The sequence below is a fragment of the Chroicocephalus ridibundus genome, chromosome 1, assembly GCF_963924245.1.
Source record: "Chroicocephalus ridibundus chromosome 1, bChrRid1.1, whole genome shotgun sequence".
In the NCBI taxonomy this organism is placed as follows: Eukaryota; Metazoa; Chordata; class Aves; order Charadriiformes; family Laridae; genus Chroicocephalus; species Chroicocephalus ridibundus.
In genome coordinates this window covers 30,136,461-30,153,082 of record NC_086284.1, presented here as the reverse complement: position 1 = coordinate 30,153,082, position 16,622 = coordinate 30,136,461, and the positions used below count along the sequence as shown (strand labels likewise).

General features: G+C 37.1%; 1 protein-coding gene across 12 annotated transcripts in view; it reads left to right on the top strand.

Annotated features, from left to right (window-relative positions):
- The first annotated feature begins 530 nt into the window (after window positions 1-530).
- Window positions 531-16,622, top strand: part of POSTN (periostin) — a 39,278-nt gene continuing 23,186 nt past the window's right edge. For 6 of the 12 annotated variants that reach the window (XM_063333148.1, XM_063333141.1, XM_063333125.1 and 3 more), the window contains exons 1-7: window positions 531-963; window positions 2,483-2,581; window positions 10,590-10,654; window positions 11,946-12,103; window positions 12,727-12,891; window positions 13,718-13,864; window positions 16,402-16,543. In XM_063333148.1, coding sequence (XP_063189218.1) covers window positions 842-963; window positions 2,483-2,581; window positions 10,590-10,654; window positions 11,946-12,103; window positions 12,727-12,891; window positions 13,718-13,864; window positions 16,402-16,543 — 898 coding nt within the window. In that variant the 5' untranslated portion in view covers window positions 531-841. The remainder of the gene's footprint in view (window positions 964-2,482; window positions 2,582-10,589; window positions 10,655-11,945; window positions 12,104-12,726; window positions 12,892-13,717; window positions 13,865-16,401; window positions 16,544-16,622) is intronic. The other 6 variants (XM_063333169.1, XM_063333153.1, XM_063333133.1 and 3 more) reach the window with 2 other exon arrangements.

Genomic DNA, 16,622 nt, shown 5'->3' with positions numbered 1-16,622 from the left:
CACTTCACTGGCGGCTTGAGCCTGTCACCACCCTTCTGCCTCAGTTCCCTCAGTTACAGCTTGGAATTATGGTTTCCATTTACTTCACAAAAGGGTCCCAAGAACTGACTAATAAGTATAAAAAGGTACATATTTAAATTTTCAGTTAGTGATATTTATATGATTACGTAAAGCTCTGAATAAAAGCATTCTGTAATAGCAACTGTTATTATGAGAATTAAAATGAATATTTAAGCTAATACTGCATTTGGTTGTGTAACTACTTCATAATCAGAATGTGTGTTAATACAGCTTTTTTTTTCTCAGGACAAAACTGCTATTCCAGATTACTGACAACAGTATTGTTTAGAGCTTTCATCAACTTTGCTAGTTAAACAGCTCATAGCTGATAACTGTGAGGACATGGAAAACAAAGGAAAGCAGTGCAGTTCTTATGGGAACAGACAACATCTTCCTCTGGGTCTGAATAAAACTACACGCAATGATTACGAGCTCTGGATGCCTCAGTGCTATAAATACCAAATCATAAGTCAAAGTCTAAACTTCCCAAACTTTCTGTGCTGTTGTGTCAGCAGAATAAAATGCTAAGCCTTCTGTAATAAGGAAGAAATTAGTCAATCGGGGATGAAAAAAAACTGGTTTATATGGTTAATGTATGGTACTAATTTAGATTACTGAAGCTGGCAGCAAAAGCAGCTGTTCTAAGGAGGGTGGTACAAAGTTTCAGGTTGATCCTGCGGTTCCCTCCCACCACCTTCCAACATGTATATAAGTTGTCAGCTCTCCAGACCCTTTGCCAGTTCTCTCTTCTAGACTTGCCAGAAGCAACAGAGGACTAAAGATGAAGATCTTTTTCTTATTCACCTTTTCCACTTTTTTGCTGTCTGCTTTTGAACAAGCAGCTGCTTCTGCTCACTATGACAAGATTTTAACTCATAGTCGAATAAGGGCACGCGACCAAGGGTAAGTAACTGGGTTTTATTTTTATTGTAAAAGGGAACTTCTTAATCTTTATTCTCCCCTTTCTTCTCACTTTAATTTAAATGTTGTTTTTCACGATGAATTTGTACTATCATTCAAGGAGAACTTTCTAAATTAATTTTACAAGAATTTGTTCCTAAATAAAAAGCTTTCTGGGGAGTTTCAAAAGAAGACAGAATACTGTTAAATTTCATAAAATGTGGAAAAATGTAAAATCACCACTTCTTAACAGATAAAATATATGCATTTTACAATCACTGAAGTTAATTACAGTTCACAATTAATGTAATGAGTTGTCAGATATGTTTAATATATGTTTTCCAAGGTTTGAATAGAGTTGACACCTATCCCACTGTATTTTCTCTCTTAATTCAATCCTAATGAAAATCATGAAGCCTATTTAAATGCTTTCTGGGAATACATACTGGGAGCCCTTTGTAAAACTTCTGTTCCTACTAGAGTAATGCGGCAGGCTGCACGGCAGGCTGCTCGGCAGGGTACCCAAAAGACAATGCTTACAAGCCAGGCTGCTTAGAGACATGGAAATAATTTGAACAGCTGGTGCCAGGGAGACACATGTGTCTGAACATATTTTCCTTCAGTCTTCTTAAGTAAGAAACATTCTGTGAACAAGAATTTTTTACCATCCTGTCTTATTTGTTGAATTCCCTCTGCCTGCTACACATGCATATCAAGCTTTTAAAATAAAAAAGTTCACTGGTTTACCACTGATGTAAAATATATGTCCTAACTTTTGAACTGATGGCTTTTTTTCAGTTGTAGAAGTATAAAAGTAAGTGACAAAACGCCTTTGCTCCATGAAATTTGCCCTTAAGAAATTCCTCTTCTGTACACTACCATGCTAAGGAAAAAGCATTCCTCATTTGAAATCGGTGACTCCTTTTATTTACATGCCAGTTTACCCTTTGGTCCCCAGTAATTCCCAGAATGTTTACTTAGGTGCCTGCGGTACTCCAAATGGTTGGTAATCAAAATAGCTGACTGACTTACAGAAGTCAGACAGAAGACAGGGTTTCCTTCTACATAAAGAACAAGGCACTCTTCTTTCCCATCTCCCCATGACCTTCAGCTGCACAGATGTGTACAAGACAAAAACTTTAACGAAAAGAGCCTGATGGTATTCACAGCTCGGTCCCTGGTGGCTGGTAATTAATTCACTTCGCAGGGGGAAGGGAGAAATGTAAGGCATATTGAAGCTTGACTAGGCACAGCTGGCGATCGCTGCCCATCAGAGACAGGGTAAACCAGAACGGAGGGGTCTCTTTCATCCCTGCTGGGAGGGTGGGATTGCAAGGAACCCAGCTGGGCAGTCCCAGGAGCTTGCACTGTAGTGGCTTGAAAACACACCTGCCCTGGGAACTGAAGCCAGGTGTTCATTTCTTTTGCTCAAGAGAAATGGTGTTTGTCCCTATTTTGTATAAAACTTGTGCAAAGATGTACAGAAAGTTCTTTTTAAAATGTTTCTCGTTCCCACCCATAGCCCAAATGTCTGTGCCCTTCAGCAAGTCATGGGAACAAAAAAGAAATACTTCAGCACCTGCAGAAACTGGTACCAGGGAGCCATCTGTGGAAAGAAAGCGTGAGTATGCTCTCCTTCAAAACTGTTCCCCACGCATTGACATAATATAATGCACGATTAAAAACCTCTCCTTTTCTCAGAGACAAACTAACTGCTTGTTTCAAATTCAGATGCAGGAGGAATTCAGTTAATGAGTTTACAAGGTTACAGCTTCTCTTTAGCTCCCTCTAAAACCACCTGGATAACTGATCCAACAATTGTTGCCAAAAATAATCACAAAAGGAGTGGTGAAAATGACAGCATAGTATATAGTGGTTTTGGGTTTTTTTTTAAGTTTAAGAGGCTTCAAAGTATTAGCTTCAGCAATAATTCTCTGAGTTAAGTATTCATAGCTCTATTTTAAACACAAAGACATGTGAGATTAAATGACCTACTCAAAACCACAGGGGGACCTAATGGGCCGGTTGTGAAAAGAGCTCAGCAGTACCCAGCAGAGCTGTGTGCTCAGGCCACACCTCTCCACAACGAAAAAAAATAAATCAAAATATGGTTGTGGATACAGATGAAATCTGTGTGAGTTTGGCTTGCTTTTGGAATCTTGAGTATTTCAATTGTCACTTCTTCTCAGAACGCAAGTCATTGCCTTCTTTGTGACAGAATGTCAAAGACACTACTGTGTCGTCAGCCATAGAGCAGCTTCAGAGGGTAAACACGTACAAAAACCCCAGTCCTGAACTTGGTCTGCCCAACTTGTTTCACTAAGAATTAAGTAATTTAGCAGAAATTGACATTGTTTACCTAATACAACAAACTAATGTTTTTCTCATGTACCACATTTTCTTTTGCTGTTATGCAATTACTTGGATAAATTTCTCAGCCATTGTCACAGGAAATCATTATTTTTATTTTCCCACTACTCTGTTAGAAGGTCCAAGTAGGTCTGGGGTGACATTTTCAGAAAGGCTCGAGTGAACAGGGAGTCCAGCCTTCGGTTGGAAGGGTAGAAGAAGAAGCCTTCTGTCTTAGGGTATTAGGAGTCTCTTAGTGAAAGCCTATAAAACTCTTCCAAATGCCCAAGTAATATTATGGTACACAATCTGAATAATCGCTGAGAGATTGTATGCCCTTAAGACATAAAGATGTTAAGTTGTATTGATACATGGTGCAAATTATATGTATGAGGAACTTAACTCCATTTAAGAGTTGCATTTAGAACTTCCCTAATGAACATCAACCACTGTTTGAGATGTTAATTTAATGTGGAATAGAGTTTTTTTGTTTCTGTGCCAAAGGCTTCTTTAACAGAGGTTAATATGGAAGAAAAATATCCACAGTGTTAGCAACTTAAGCCAGTTGAGGATGAGTTCCTCTGTAAACAAGATCTAAATTCTCTTGAAGATGTTTTTCTGATTAACAATAATTCACTAAATAACTAGGAGAGCTTGAACAAGAATTGATAACTTGCATTTAGTCGTATTTTTATTCTCTTGATTCTCAAGTCATGAGTAAATAGGATCCACATTTTCCAGTCCATTATTCAGGTTTAAAAAAGTGTTTCCAGATATAGAAACACTGATAAATGCAGACAAAAAATAATATATATATTTGACTTTAAACAATTAAATATAGCTCACATTGAATCCAAGTGACATTTTACAAAGAGAATACTTTCAGGTTAAAACTGCAACTATAAGATTTTGTAAACTTGTATGAAATTCATTGGATGGTTCTTTACAGAAAGTCAAAGAATTCTATGTTGACACAGAATTAGATGCAGACACAATATGGGTTTGTGCTGGGGAATGGGGGGACACAAAAAATTATGCAGAGTGTGAATGCATCACTAGAAGTACTCATGTGGCTACAGTGTCTCCTGCTCTTTTCAGTGCATCTACATGTATGACACTTTCATAATCACAAGAGTATCCTTTCCTATTTATTTTTTTCATTTTTATTCAAAGCCAGCTTTACCTTTTGTTGGCTCGTTCAGCTGTCCTGGATGACAAACAATTATATTCATAGTTCTTCTTGAGCATGATCCTTCTGCTTACTAATGTAAAACTGATTAATACTCCCAAATGATTATTTATGTGAGAAAAATGCCTCCAGTAATGATTTTTTCCACTGTTAAAATCAGAAATGTAAATCAGATAGTAGTCAGGCAAGGACATGAAATGGGCTTGTGTTGTGGTTTCTCCTGCTCCTGTCGGGTGTTAGAGGCTTTGCATTCTTTGAGATTCCTGAAAGATGCTACATGTCATAACACAGTGTTGGAAAGTATCCCTAGGAAAAAGAGTGGGGGAAGATGTAGTAGGAGGAAGTTTTCTTCTGTTTTCTTTCTGAGAAAATGTTTCCAGTGCTCTGACAGTATACAATAAATTAATGTAGCTGAGTTATACTTCCGATACAGTAAGACACTGATTCCAGCATAGTCTTGCCTTTCAAGCAGTGCCATGGCTTTGAAATCTGAACTCTATAAAGTCAGTCTAGACACGAAGAATGATACTATGGCCCCACCAGAGCCGAGGAAAAGACTTGATTTTCATGGGCCAAGCTGTCACCCTAAGCTTTCTGCTATTGTAAACTTTATTGGTTACTAATTACTTAGTTAAGGAGGCAGAAGAAAGTAACAGCAATAAGTTAGAGTGGACATAGCGCAAATAATAATTAACAACCTACCCAGACAAGCAATCTGATTATTCTAAATCCCTAGAAGTATCTTTGGAACATAATTGACTGTCTGAAATCCTAACCAGTCTCTCCCATTTTGATTTTGTCTTTGTTTTAATAAGCAAATCCAGACAGGTTAGAATTTATTTTTTCATACAAATTGGAGATTTGTATGCATTTGATGATGGTAATAATGGCCAATTTCCAGCCAAATTAGACCGTGTGTGGTCATTTGCCCCACATCTACTTTCATTTTTTTCAGGACCGATAGGTTTGTAGTTTTTACCAGAATTTTTCCTTCTCCTCCAGGTGGCATTATAATACTGACTTCCCTTTTCCTTCAGTGGACGTGCTGCAACTCATCCAAAATACTTCACCTTTTGAGTAAAGTCTGCCATACCACTGACTTCCTTGGCACTACATCTTATTCCACTGCAGACACGTTGGGAAGAAGGGTATTTCCTGAAAATTGCTTAGACTGAAACTTGGATATTCTCAAAGTCAGTTTTGGAAAACAACCTACTTCTGTGGTTTTATTCCTAGATAGATGTTGTGTCTTCCCATGACAGAAAATCTGCTCTCAGCACAAATCTGACAGGGAATTCATAACTTTGCTGAGCTCCAGAAGTAAAACAAGTTATGCAGTGATGGATACCTTCATGTGTCAGGAAAAATAGTTTGGAGCAGTAGGCAGTTTGGACTCATTGAACTATAGTCAGGTGGTGACTTAGTTCTCTTCACTGACTAGAATTTAGAGGAATTTAAGCTGTAAAACATTTTACAGAGCCTGTGTAAGGCCCTAAGCAAGAAGCCTACTACAGCCAACCAAAGGAATACGTTGAGCAGTGGGGCTGGGTAGATCTGGGCATGAGAGTCTACACAAAGCTGTCCCCTACCTTCTTCCTCCTCTTTTAACACTCCTGCCGTTGTATAAGCACTCACAGAGCAAGCCTAGAGGGGGAAAACAGTGTGTATGAGAGTAAGTTAAGTCATAGAACTCCTGAGGGTTATTTTTTTTTCTGGCTGTAATAACGCATCAGTTATAACTTAGTCTTAGCTGTTAATAGGAGGTTTATACTCTGTGTACTCAAAACAGAAATGCAGACATGACTAAAGAGGTTGCTGTTATAGGAATGCTAATCCAAAGGACAATGGCTCTTCTCAAGTTAATATCTCCATATTAAAAAGTCCTCCTAATGTTAATTTAAGAATGCTTTTATTACTTATACTTCCTACCCACTGCTGTAAATTTCCAATTGGAACGCAACTGAAAGATTTGCTAATATCAAAGTCTGTTGGACCAGAAGTCTTTCCACTGTTTCTCTGCAGTATTTTATCTCCATGCCAGCAAGGAGTAGAAACAGATGAGTCACAGAGCTGATCTGAATAAACTGAAAACTGGCTCTGTTAGCCAAGAATAACAAGGACGTAAGGTAGTCTTTCTCTTCCCCTTTTTCCTTTGGAATATACTCCTTTGGATGAGGTCAGTGCTAAAAATGCTTTGTGCTAAAAATACCCAACAACCAGCCAAACAAAGAAACACCATCCCAAAATAAATAAAAAGCACCAAAAACTCCAAAACTTCCAAAACTCAAGAATGCAGCATTGTTTGTTATCTGAGTAACTGCTTTCTTTGCTTGGGCACCGTTTTATATTGAACTAGTATGGAGACACGGATGAGGATAACTTATGGTGTGAGATGGTACTTCCCCTGTGTACTGTGTCTATACATGAGTGGTGCTGAGGACCGCATCTTGCAATGAGTTTTATCTGGTTCTAACCTTATGGTGGGATCCTCCATACAGACTCCTTTTCTCCCATTCCATCTTTCTCACTACATTTTGAGCAGAGCTGATACATGGACTTTCTAATTGCAGTCAACTGTAGGGGAACACAAATACTGTAAATAGGAACTTACAGTAACCCTTGATGACTGAAAAAAAGCCTGGACTGTGCATAACAAATTGCATGGTTAAAAAGGCACTGATCTTGTAATGCTTGGCTGAAGAAACATTTTCATTCTTAACTATGTTCTTCAGCCAATTTTCTGCCTTTCATTAAGTGTGTCATTGTTGGATATGGTAAGAAGACTAATCTTGCCCTCTTATTCTATGCTTATAACTCAGCTTCCTCTTTCCTTTTTCCAAAAGATAATTAAGACTGCAATCTTTCATAGCTATTCATGGGGTGAGGGGGAGATATTTTCTGTTCTATGGAAGGAAAAAATATTTTCTCATGACAAAGCAGTTCGCACAGTTGGGAGAACATTCTGACTCTTTATTCTCCTACACAGTTTTCTTTAATCATATTTTTTTATTAGATTCTGGCAGGGATCCAACAAGGAGGAAGAGTATAGAGTTAATTTCCTTATTGGTTAGAAAATCTGTAGCCTAAAGTGTATGCTGTTCTTGCATTCCCAAGAAATGGCCATTCAGTGAATTGCTTTAAAGAAAGAGATATATTAAAAAGAACTGTACAAATACTTTCAATACATGGCTTCTCAGTTGAAAAGATGCACATGGCAGAAGGGTGAATATGTCATGTGTGTATATGTATATAAGGGAATGGAGGCAAAATATTTTCATAGCACAGAGAAATTAAAGACTGGTTTTTTTTAAAAAAAATAAAAATTCTTTAATCTTCACCAGCTCTTTCAGATTGCTGTCAATTACAGATTTATAATCCTCAATTTTAAAAAGATTCTTTGTAATGTAATAGTTCTTCCAGTCTACTTTCATTTTTTAATCTTCTTGTGGTTTTACCCCAGCCAGCAACTAGGATCATGCAGCCTCTCACTCACTCACCCTTTCCCACCCACCCAGAATGGTAGAGAGAAGAGGGAGAAAAGGAGGGGAAAGGAAAAAAAAAAAAAAACTTATGGGTTGAGTTAAAGACGGTTTAAAAGAACAATAACAGAAAAGGAAAATAAAAGTATTAATGGTAAAAAAATATACAAGACACAAGTCATTGGTTGCCTAGCCCAACGTGAGCAGAGATCACACTCCTTTCCTCCGGCCAACCCCCGTTTATATACTGAGCATGAAATCTATGATATGGAAAATTCCATTGGCTATTCTGTTGTTCCGTCTATGCTCCCTCTCAGCTTCTATGGGAAGCTGAAGAGTCCTTGACAAGTATAAACATCACTTAGCAACAACTAAACCAATATGCGTTATTGACATTCCTTTCATACCAAATCTGAAAACAGAGCAACCACTAGAAAGAAAATTAACTCTATCTCAGCTGAAATCAGGACAAATATCTTCAAGTAATTTGGGTGTTGAAGGTCTTAAGTCCAACTTTTCATTTGAATAAGCTGTTCATTTTCATGTGTTTGTGGTTAATGTTTTGTCAGCTTTAGTTTATGAAAAATGGGAGAAGTGTATTCAGCTGCCACCAAAGACTCTACAAATTAAATCTGGAATGTAGTGGTAAAGACTTAGCAAAAACATTCAAGGAATTACTGTCCAGAACTCTAGCACTGCCAACATCAGCCACACCTATAAAAATAAATCTATTATGTAAAACCATGATGGAAATTTTTCCTCATCATTCACAGTGTCTTGTAATTTGAAAAGTAATATCTGAAGTCTAATGTCTTAAAGTTTATGGTTTAGGCTTTGGTAAGATTGTATAGTTTGTTGTCATTCCCTCTCCCAAGGAACCAATATCCACTCTGTGATAACTTTAGTGAATTTGCACTTTTGTGTAAGAGGGGAGAATCTGTCAAGCATATCTATGGTAGAGATTTTATTTCTGTCATATTAAGAAGACATTATATCTTATAAGACCATCAATGATAAATTGTGTGTTACAGTATAGAATTATCAGTTAGCCCTGGTTTGCTGTTATGTATAGTTTATACTTATTCAAGAATAAGAATATTTTACTGACATCATTATATAATAGTTCCTGGTCCCTGATACTGCTAAATTTTATGTATGCTGTGATGACATACTCTTTTTTACTCTGTTTTTGATTTCTTGTAGTCTGGTTTTCATCCTCACTACATTTACCTGTGAACTTTCCCCTGTATCCATCCGTCCAAGTCTTTAGTGACTTCCTTCTCTATAACCTGCTTTATGTCTGTTCTCAATTAGTTCTCTCTCTCATTCCTGAGCTGCTTCAGTCTTCCTTGAAAAACTGAGGCTCTGCCGTCCCACTTTCTATCACCATATAATCCGCAGGATCTTGTCCTAAATACCTGTTCAGTTCCTATATCCAATACATAGGTGACCTCATCTAGTTTTGTCATTTTAATTTCTGTACAGTTAATTTAATATTTTTTTCCTTTATAATACTGCTGCCACCAGTTTCTCTCAATGTCCTCACTTTCTATATTTTTCCCTTTCTTCAATCCCATCTAATTTTCTCAAAACAGACTGCTTAAATTAATTTTCTTCGGCTGCCATTCTGTTCCACATCCCACTTAAACTTAATGATGGCAGTCATTCCCCAAGCAACACTGCAGGCTTGGGGAAGAGTGGCTGGAAAGCTGCCCAGCAGAAAAGGACCTAGGGGTGCTGGTGGCCGGCCAGCTTAACATGAGCCAGCAGTGTGCCCAGGTGGCCAAGAAGGCCAACAGCATTCTGGCTTGTATCAGGAACAGCGTGGCCAGCAGGAGCAGGGAAGTGATGGTGCCTCTGTACTCGGCACTGGTGAGGCCTCACCTCGAGTCCTGTGTTCAGTTCTGGGCCCCTCTGTGCAAGAGGGACGTTGAAGTGCTGGAGCGTGTCCAGAGGAGAGCTACCAGGCTGGTGAGGGGTCTGGAGACCAGGTCATATGAGGAGAGGCTGAGGGAGCTGGGCATGTTTAGCTTGGAGAAGAGGAGGCTGAGGGGAGACCTCATTGCCCTCTACAGCTACCTGAAAGGAGGTTGGAGAGAGGTGGGTGTTGGCCTCTTCTCCCAGGTGAATAATGACAGGACCAGAGGAAATGGTCTGAAGTTGTGGCTGGGGAGGTTTAGGTTAGATATCAGGAAGAATTACTTTATTGAAAGAGTGGTCAGGCACTGGAACAGCCTGCCCAGGGAGGTGGTTGAGTCACCATCCCTAGAGGTATTTAAGGAACGTCTAGATCTGGCACTTCAGGGCATGCTCTAGTGGCAGAGATTGTAGGTTGTTTGGTTGGACTCGATGATCCCAAAGGTCCTTTCCAACCATGAAGATTCTATGATTCTATGATTCTGTAAATTCAAAAGGCTTGCATTTAGTAAAATACAACCAATTTGTGGTCTATCCAGAAAAGGTTGAATGAAAAAAAAAAAAAGATGAAGATCTGGAGAGTGTGTATTTAGCAATGAAAAATTAATAATAAAAAAATAAAAATTAGACTCAGCTAAATTTAGTATATGCTTGTTCTTACATTATTTAATTGTGCTTTTGTCTATATCCCACAGAACTGTCTTATATGAGTGCTGTCCTGGCTATATGAAGATGGATGGTACAAGAGGATGTCCTGCAGGTACAAGCTTATTTTCATATGGATGAGTCAGTATATGAGAAGCATTAAAATACAGGAGACTTTCAAAGGCGGTCGCATTGAGAAGTGATTGCCTTTTTTTAAGAATTACTGCCTGAGACTGCACAGCTTCATTTGCATACAGCCAAAAGTTAAAAATCAGCCAGCATGGAATTTCCCAGCTCCTTCCAGTTGCTGGATTGGAGAGGAATGATAAGAGCCTTTAGTTCCCAAAGCTGCCAAAGAAGTTTTATTCCTGTTCCCATCACACCCCAGAATAACCTAAAGCATACCAATGAGGTCAGAAAAACAGGACATGACGTGTGACATATCTAAATTCTGTTTATTCCTTTTCCTGAGAAGACTTGAATCTTATTTGCTATGAGTGTTATAAGCTTTAAATAAACTAATTACAGGCATTAAATAAACTAAGAAGTGAAAATGAAGACAGGAATTATTGATTTCTCCTATTTGTGCTATTCTGTTTTGCATAAATACAATAAATTACACCAGGGAAGAGTAATCAGAGAAGGAATATATTTGATAACTTTAGATCCCTATATCTGAAATAATTATTTTACATTCAATAATAGAGTTAGGCATATTTAAGGAAGAGTTTAGTTTGTTTAGATGTGTTAATCTCACTTCAGATGTTTACGTTAGGATGAGGTAAGTCACACTCTAGAATCCCCTGCTCCTCTCCATGACCACACAAAGAGTCAAGAACAGATAGCTCACATGCAGATGCCTCACTTCCAGATGTCCAGAATTAGGAGAGATGAATCCTGTTCTCATGTAGCAGTGTTTTAACTGTGAGACTATGGCCATTCTTACTCTCTGGATGAATCAATGTATGCACAAACCACACACTGGAAGAAGAGCAAGAGGCCTCACAAGAAGAATTCTAGTCCACCGTGAACAAATGAGACCCACTCCATTGAAATTTTTGTAATTATCGGTATTTTCTCCTGTGCTCAATGGATAGCCTCCCATTTCAGGCTGGGTTGGCACAAAACCAGACAAGTCTTCTAAAGTAAACATTACAATATTTGGTTTTGTTTGATCTAATTTTTCAATAAGGAAACCAAAAAAAATAAATAACAAGCAGATGTGTTTGGATGGTTTTTGAACATGTTTACGATGGAATTTAATCTAAGCACACTATTTTAATATTGATTTAAACAGTTTCAGAAAGGCAATATTATTGTTCAACCAAAAGAAACAAAATAGATTTGACTGTGAGAAATTGGATGACTGAAAAGTTTACAGTATTCCTATCTCATGTTTATTTTAGTTGCTCCTATTGATCACGTATATGGTACGCTTGGTATTGTGGGAGCGACCTCCACACAGCAGTATTCTGACATGTCAAAGCTGAGAGAGGAGATTGAGGGACGAGGATCATTCACTTTCTTTGCACCAAGCAATGAAGCCTGGGAGCAATTAAATTCAGTAAGTGCGTGTGTACGTGTGTCTGAGTGTGCATGTGTTGAAGTGTTTCTCTTTCATCTAATGTTGTTCTAGCTGCAACAGCTAGTCTATGATACGGGAGACTAGAAACAATATTGATATTTTAGATATAACACAGGTTATAGTAAAATAATTTGCATGTTTAATATGTATTGCTGAAGCTAGAGTCTGAATTTATTTTCAGGAGTTCAACTTTAAGTATTTCTTATTTAAGCACTTGCATGACAAATTTTAAGTGTTATTAGCATAGTTTTAAGGAAACCGATAGGAATTCCAGCAATTGTATGATGTAGAGTATAATTGTACTTTGTCAGTGATTCAGGTGTCCTTCTCTTAGTAATGTTTTTAATTAAATAAGTATTGAAAAAAGTTTCTCCAATTACTTGTCTGTGGTAAGACCTCTTGTCTTCCATTTGTAAGCAAATTAGACTAAAGCATCATTTAAGTAGAGACAGATTGATAGGTATCAAAATCGTGTCTCCTAACAGGAAATATCCATTGCTGAATATATTGCAAGCATATGTCAGGGTAGAGCAATATTTACATCTTTCTGACTGGAAGAATGTCTTGAAGCTTCTAATTAATTAAATTCCTTTCTTCTTCAGGAAATTCACAGGAATTTGGTTGACAACGTAAATATTGAACTGTATAATGCTCTCCACCACCATATGGTAAACAAGCGCATGTTGACAAAAGATCTTAAGAATGGCATGACTCTGGTGTCTATGTATAATGACCAGAAATTGCTTATTAACCATTATCCTAACGGGGTAAGTCTGTTCTTTTTTTTTTTTTTTTTTCCCCTAATATAATTATTCATTTATAGAGATTACTCTTTTATTTATTTCCTTCTATAGTTAAGAAAATAGGTTATAGAAAGTTTTATGTCTAGCAAGTCAGTTGCCACGGACAAAAATAAATAAATTTTCTCAAATTTTGTCTGCTGTGTAGACTAATAACTAAGAAAGAATTAACAAACAATGTTTGCTGTTTAGAAATCAAAGTTCAAATGAGCATTAACTTTCTTCCTAAAAGACAAAGCCTTTTGTGGCCAAAATTCATGATCATAATAAATCTGAGAGCAAAATCTACTATTAACCTCCATATGTTTACAAAATAATATTAAATCAGATCTTTTATTTGAATTGGAGTGCATGGTAGAAGCATTTAAGATTGTAGGGCACAGGCATCCATTATTTGGCTGGAAAAAAATTCATTTTTATAAATGCTAGAAATCTGCCAGTCAAATCACTCATCTTTGTTGCCTTAAATGCATCAGAATGTTTATGTTGGACTACAGTTTACATCAGTAAAATCCAATACAATCACCATATTAACTCCATATGGAAAACAAATCTGAATAATTGCATTAAGAAATAAAACATTAATAAAAATCAATGTAACCTGAATAAATCTGCTGCTAGCTTTCCAGAAGCTTAGTCAGCCTTTCAAATCGTAATGGGTTTTAATTAAAACTTAAAATATAAACTGAATACATAACGTATAGTACATACATTGCCAATTTGTAAGAATCAGATTCCAAGCATATAATCAAATTAATGCTTAATCTTCTACTGTTTGATTTTTCAAACATAGGTTGTTACTGTTAACTGTGCCAGGATCATCCATGGCAACCAGATTGCTACCAATGGTGTTGTTCATGTCATTGATCGTGTCCTGACTGCTGTTGGAAATACCATTCAAGATTTCATTGAAGTCGAGGATGATCTTTCATCTCTTAGAGTAAGTGGACAAAATTAAAAAGGTTTCTCTGGTCTTCTAGTTTTTTCTTCTTTTCTTTTCTATTTCTGTATGATACCTGGAAGTAAGAAGAGTTAGCTCAGTCAGAGATAGATACAAATAAATTAAATTAAGAACTCCAGCTAATATTGCAAATCTATCTATATAAAAAGGCAAAGTATATTTTACATAAGGAGTCTGCTTCTGCTCTTTTGTGGATCAAATAAGATCACATCAATAGGACAGAATGTGTCCCTGTGCATAAAAAAGTGAGTCTTCTCTTCAAGCACTGAGGTAATGAAATGTCTGAGCATGTTACAATGTCTGTTGCTAGATAAATAAGAATAATTTCAAAATAGACAATACAAAATGGTAAAAAAACCAAACAAATTCCAGAACCTGACTCATAGCACGTTTCAGAACACCAGTAGATACATGTTGGAAGGATTTTTCTTGCAGAGTGGAAGCAGGATTTTTCTGTCCAAGTTTCTAATTTCTCCTTCTTCTAGAAGATGCATCTGCTTAGCGTTATGCTGCACTTGTTTAAAAATAATATGCCATGGTTTTGCAAATGGATGTTGTCCTTTTTCCTCCTCTATCTCCTCAATAAATACAAAAAAATATTTTAAACGTGGAGGCATAAAGGTAGAAAAGACCCTCTGAATCCCTCAAATCCAGTCCATGACAGTTATAGGCAACCACATCATTTAATTCCTTTAAAAAAAAAAAATAAAGAAGCCTACCCTTTCTAGTCTCCCGTTGAAAAAGAATCCTTCTCTATGTCATTTTTTCCTGTGCATTCTTTCTTGTATCTCCTCTGCTTGAGTTTGTGAACTCGAAGCAGACATTTTCACCTAATCCTAGATAAAATGATCCTTTTATGTTAACTTTCACTCTGGTTGAAAAAGACTTCCTGGTTTCCAGGATACAAGCTGGATCATGCTTATTTTTCTTTCAGTTGCAGCGCATTGCAGCCTGGCTTTCCAACTTTTCAAAGGGTGAAGTCTCTGTTTATAGCACGTACACCTGCTAATTCCTCTGTGCATGCCTCTGTGCTTCATAGTGCTTTAATGCCTTTTGCTTCAAAAGGAAATGTTCTAATGGAACCATTAAACAAAATCAGCCCCGAGACTCTAATATGACATTTCTTTTAGGATGGTTATTCCCATCTTCCAGTTAGCCAGTTTCATATGCACATTATCTTTCTGTCTTAGGTTGAGCTGACAGTATTTCATATTTAGCTGAGCAACTTCGTTACTCAAGCCCAGATGTGTTCAATTTTACACATGTTCTTTTTCTAGAAAATATGTTCATAAATTATACTCCCATCATATTACCCTTTTAATCCATTTTGTATTCTCACAGTATCTTTGATTATTTTTCCTGCATTGTTCTTTTTCTTCAGTCTTTGATTGTAATGAGGACAGGTTGCAGTTATCAAAGAAACACATATTGTTATAGTATTCTCTTTCAGGATTAATCTAATAGTGGAAACACCCAAACTGTGAGGTTGAACAGAGGATATTTTTAAGCAAGTTAAGAAGATTTGTTTAAGGAATAAAAGGGAAATTATATTTTTTTGAAAAATACTGAATTGGATTTTATTTAGTTTAAACTACTTACCTCTTCTTCATTACTAGAAAGCACAGAATTTTTCATCAATTGTGTTTAACTTTACTTTTTTAATGTCCAGAGATGAGTAACATTTTAGGAATTAAAACCCTAGAGGCTTAAAGCTTGAGATTAGAATATTATATTATATTTCACTTGGAAGGGACTTACAATGATCATCTAGTCCAACTGCCTGACCGCTTCAGGGCTGACCAAAAGTTAAAGCATGGTATTAAGGGCATTGTCCAAATGCCTCCTAAATGCTGGCAGGCTTGGGGCATCGACTACCTCTCCAGGAAGCCTGTGCCAGTGTTTGACCACCCTCTTGGTAAAGAAATATTTCCTAATGTCATGTCTGAACCTCCCCTGGCACAGCTTTGAATTTTTCACGTGTCCTGTCCCTGGATACCAGGGAGTAGAGATCAGCACGTCCCTATTCGCTTCCCCTCTTCAGGAAGCTGTAGAGGACAACGAGGTCACCCCTCAGCCTCCTGTTGTGATTCAAAACCTCCTCCTTGTAATTTATCAAATTCGTCATATACCTGCAATCCATTTTTTATTATTTCAGGGGCAAATTATTAGCTTTGATAGACTATTGCTATTGATCTAACTTGCCAAAACCTGTACGTTCACATTTTTCACTTAAAAATTCAGGCCATAATAATTAAAATTTCTGCCACATTGTCACCTCTATCAGAATTTATTGATTACTGTGTGCTAAATTAAGGAGGTAACTTGGTATATCAAGGCACATTTTCCCAATAAAATTAATTTTATATTCCTTTTCTTCAATTCACTTTTTCATCTTTCCATAACACTGATTTGAGTCTAGAATTAAAGAACCTGTGGGCAGTAGGTGAAACTAGACAGATAATCCATTTTGGTAATATTTTAAATAACTAGTATTAAAAAACAAATTTATTTTCTAGGCTGCTGCCATCACCTCTGATGTCTTGGATATTCTTGGAAGGCCTGGTCATTACACACTCTTTGCTCCTACTAATGAAGCTTTTGAAAGACTTCCAAGGGGAGTCTTAGAAAGGATCATGGGTGACAAGGTGGCTTCTGAAGGTGTGTAACATTTTTTTGCAAATGAGAAATACAGGTGAGTAGATCAGGAGGTGGAAACTGCATTATCCTAGTAGCTCTG